This window comes from Protomyctophum parallelum (assembly GCF_964188405.1).
Source record: "Protomyctophum parallelum genome assembly, chromosome: 14".
In the NCBI taxonomy this organism is placed as follows: Eukaryota; Metazoa; Chordata; class Actinopteri; order Myctophiformes; family Myctophidae; genus Protomyctophum; species Protomyctophum parallelum.
Genome location: NC_139709.1, coordinates 798,230 through 802,392, shown reverse-complemented (window position 1 = coordinate 802,392; position 4,163 = coordinate 798,230). Strand labels below are relative to the sequence as shown.

At 50.0% G+C, this 4,163-nt stretch overlaps 1 protein-coding gene across 1 annotated transcript in view; it reads right to left on the bottom strand.

Annotated features, from left to right (window-relative positions):
• The window catches only part of LOC310870616 (hydroxysteroid 11-beta-dehydrogenase 1-like protein), a gene marked incomplete at both ends in the record, with an annotated part of 18,570 nt that extends 14,814 nt beyond the window's left edge, over nt 1-3,756 (bottom strand). The window contains one exon of the mRNA XM_083781871.1: nt 3,702-3,756. Within this exon, the coding sequence (XP_083637997.1) occupies nt 3,702-3,756 (55 nt within the window). The remainder of the gene's footprint in view (nt 1-3,701) is intronic.
• Nucleotides 3,757-4,163: the final 407 nt, after the last annotated feature.

Genomic DNA, 4,163 nt, shown 5'->3' with positions numbered 1-4,163 from the left:
CAGTCACAATGTGGGACAGACAGGGTCTCAATGTGAACACTGATGCCTGTCAGTCACAATGTGGGACAGACAGGGTCTCAATTTGAACACTGATGTCTGTCAGTCAAAATGTGGGACAGGGTCTCAATGTGAACACTGATGCCTGTCAGTCACAATGTGGGACAGACAGGGTCTCAATGTGAACATTGATGTCTGTCAGTCACAATGTGGGACAGACAGGGTCTCAATGTGAACACTGATGTCTGTCAGTCACAATGTGGGACAGACAGGGTCTCAATGTGAACACTGATGTCTGTCAGTCACAATGTGGGACAGACAGGGTCTCAATGTGAACACTGATGTCTGTCAGTCACAATGTGGGACAGACAGGGTCTCAATGTGAACACTGATGTCTGTCAGTCACAATGTGGGACAGACAGGGTCTCAATGTGAACACTGATGTCTGTCAATCACAATGTGGGACAGACAGGGTCTCAATGTGAACACTGACGCCTGTCAGTCACAATGTGGGACAGACAGGGTCTCAATGTGAACACTGATGTCTGTCAGTCACAATGTGGGACAGACAGGGTCTCAATGTGAACACTGATGCCTGTCAGTCACAATGTGGGACAGACAGGGTCTCAATTTGAACACTGATGTCTGTCAGTCAAAATGTGGGACAGGGTCTCAATGTGAACACTGATGCCTGTCAGTCACAATGTGGGACAGACAGGGTCTCAATGTGAACATTGATGTCTGTCAGTCACAATGTGGGACAGACAGGGTCTCAATCCGACGCCTGTCAGTCACAATGTGGGTCAGACAGGGTCTCAGTTTGAACACTGATGCCTGTCAGTCACAATGTGGGACAGACAGGGTCTCAGTTTGAACACTGATGCCTGTCAGTCACAATGTGGGACAGACAGGGTCTCAATGTGAACACTGACGCCTGTCAGTCACAATGTGGGACAGACAGGGTCTCAGTTTGAACACTGATGCCTGTCAGTCACAATGTGGGACAGACAGGGTCTCAATGTGAACACTGACGCCTGTCAGTCACAATGTGGGACAGACAGGGTCTCAATGTGAACACTGATGTCTGTCAGTCACAATGTGGGACAGACAGGGTCTCAATGTGAACACTGACGCCTGTCAGTCACAATGTGGGACAGACAGGGTCTCAATGTGAACACTGACGCCTGTCAGTCACAATGTGGGACAGACAGGGTCTCAATGTGAACACTGATGTCTGTCAGTCACAATGTGGGACAGACAGGGTCTCAATGTGAACACTGACGCCTGTCAGTCACAATGTGGGACAGACAGTGTCTCAATGTGAACACTGACGCCTGTCAGTCACAATGTGGGACAGACAGGGTCTCAATGTGAACACTGATGTCTGTCAGTCACAATGTGGGACAGACAGGGTCTCAATGTGAACACTGATGCCTGTCAGTCACAATGTGGGACAGACAGGGTCTCAGTGTGAACACTGATGTCTGTCAGTCACAATGTGGGACAGACAGGGTCTCAATGTGAACACTGACGCCTGTCAGTCACAATGTGGGACAGACAGGGTCTCAATGTGAACACTGATGTCTGTCAGTCACAATGTGGGACAGACAGGGTCTCAATTTGAACACTGATGTCTGTCAGTCAAAATGTGGGACAGACAGGGTCTCAATGTGAACACTGACGCCTGTCAGTCACAATGTGGGACAGACAGGGTCTCAATGTGAACACTGATGTCTGTCAGTCACAATGTGGGACAGACAGGGTCTCAATGTGAACCCTGATGCCTGTCAGTCACAATGTGGGACAGACAGGGTCTCAATTTGAACACTGATGTCTGTCAGTCAAAATGTGGGACAGGGTCTCAATGTGAACACTGATGCCTGTCAGTCACAATGTGGGACAGACAGGGTCTCAATGTGAACATTGATGTCTGTCAGTCACAATGTGGGACAGACAGGGTCTCAATCCGACGCCTGTCAGTCACAATGTGGGACAGACAGTGTCTCAATGTGAACACTGATGCCTGTCAGTCACAATGTGGGACAGACAGGGTCTCAATGTGAACACTGATGTCTGTCAGTCACAATGTGGGACAGACAGGGTCTCAGTGTGAACACTGATGCCTGTCAGTCACAATGTGGGACAGACAGGGTCTCAGTGTGAACACTGATGTCTGTCAGTCACAATGTGGGACAGACAGGGTCTCAATGTGAACACTGACGCCTGTCAGTCACAATGTGGGACAGACAGGGTCTCAATGTGAACACTGATGTCTGTCAGTCACAATGTGGGACAGACAGGGTCTCAATGTGAACACTGATGTCTGTCAGTCACAATGTGGGACAGACAGGGTCTCAATGTGAACACTGACGTCTGTCAGTCACAATGTGGGACAGACAGGGTCTCAATGTGAACACTGATGTCTGTCAGTCACAATGTGGGACAGACAGGGTCTCAATGTGAACACTGACGTCTGTCAGTCACAATGTGGGACAGACAGGGTCTCAATGTGAACACTGATGTCTGTCAGTCACAATGTGGGACAGACAGGGTCTCAATGTGAACACTGATGTCTGTCAGTCACAATGTGGGACAGACAGGGTCTCAGTGTGAACACTGATGTCTGTCAGTCACAATGTGGGACAGACAGGGTCTCAGTGTGAACACTGATGTCTGTCAGTCACAATGTGGGACAGACAGGGTCTCAATGTGAACACTGACGCCTGTCAGTCACAATGTGGGACAGACAGGGTCTCAATGTGAACACTGACGCCTGTCAGTCACAATGTGGGACAGACAGGGTCTCAATGTGAACACTGATGCCTGTCAGTCACAATGTGGGACAGACAGGGTCTCAATGTGAACACTGATGCCTGTCAGTCACAATGTGGGACAGACAGGGTCTCAATGTGAACACTGATGTCTGTCAGTCACAATGTGGGACAGACAGGGTCTCAATGTGAACACTGATGTCTGTCAGTCACAATGTGGGACAGACAGGGTCTCAATGTGAACACTGACGCCTGTCAGTCACAATGTGGGACAGACAGGGTCTCAATGTGAACACTGATGTCTGTCAGTCACAATGTGGGACAGACAGGGTCTCAATGTGAACACTGACGCCTGTCAGTCACAATGTGGGACAGACAGGGTCTCAATGTGAACACTGACGCCTGTCAGTCACAATGTGGGACAGACAGGGTCTCAATGTGAACACTGATGTCTGTCAGTCACAATGTGGGACAGACAGGGTCTCAATGTGAACACTGATGTCTGTCAGTCACAATGTGGGACAGACAGGGTCTCAATGTGAACACTGACGCCTGTCAGTCACAATGTGGGACAGACAGGGTCTCAAAGTGAACACTGACGCCTGTCAGTCACAATGTGGGACAGACAGGGTCTCAATGTGAACACTGACGCCTGTCAGTCACAATGTGGGACAGACAGGGTCTCAATGCGAACACTGATGTCTGTCAGTCACAATGTGGGACAGACAGGGTCTCAATGCGAACACTGATGTCTGTCAGTCACAATGTGGGACAGACAGGGTCTCAATGTGAACACTGACGCCTGTCAGTCACAATGTGGGACAGACAGGGTCTCAGTTTGTGGGACACTTGAAAAGGTCTCGGAAAATGAGGGACTGTCCCACACAATCTGGTCACCCTAATATAACACCTGGGTGGAAGGGTTAGTCTCACCTGGGTCGAAGGTGTCCCGCCAACAGTACGCCCACAAAACCACGGCAGGAACCATGAGCATCTTTCGCCCCCCTGGAACCTTCATGACCGCTGTCTGGAGGACCCCCTCTCTGCTTTCTGCCTGTGAGGGACCACCTCTCCTATTCACCAAGACAAGAACAGGGTCACATTCTGCCTGGGACCACCTCTCCTATTCACCAAGACAAGAACAGGGTCACATTCTGCCTGGGACCACCTCTCCTATTCACCAAGACAAGAACAGGGTCACATTCTGCCTGGGACCACCTCTCCTATTCACCAAGACAAGAACAGGGTCACATTCTGCCTGGGACCACCTCTCCTATTCACCAAGACAAGAACAGGGTCACATTCTGCCTGGGACCACCTCTCCTATTCACCAAGACAAGAACAGGGTCACATTCTGCCTGGGACCACCTCTCCTATTCACCAAGACAAGAACAG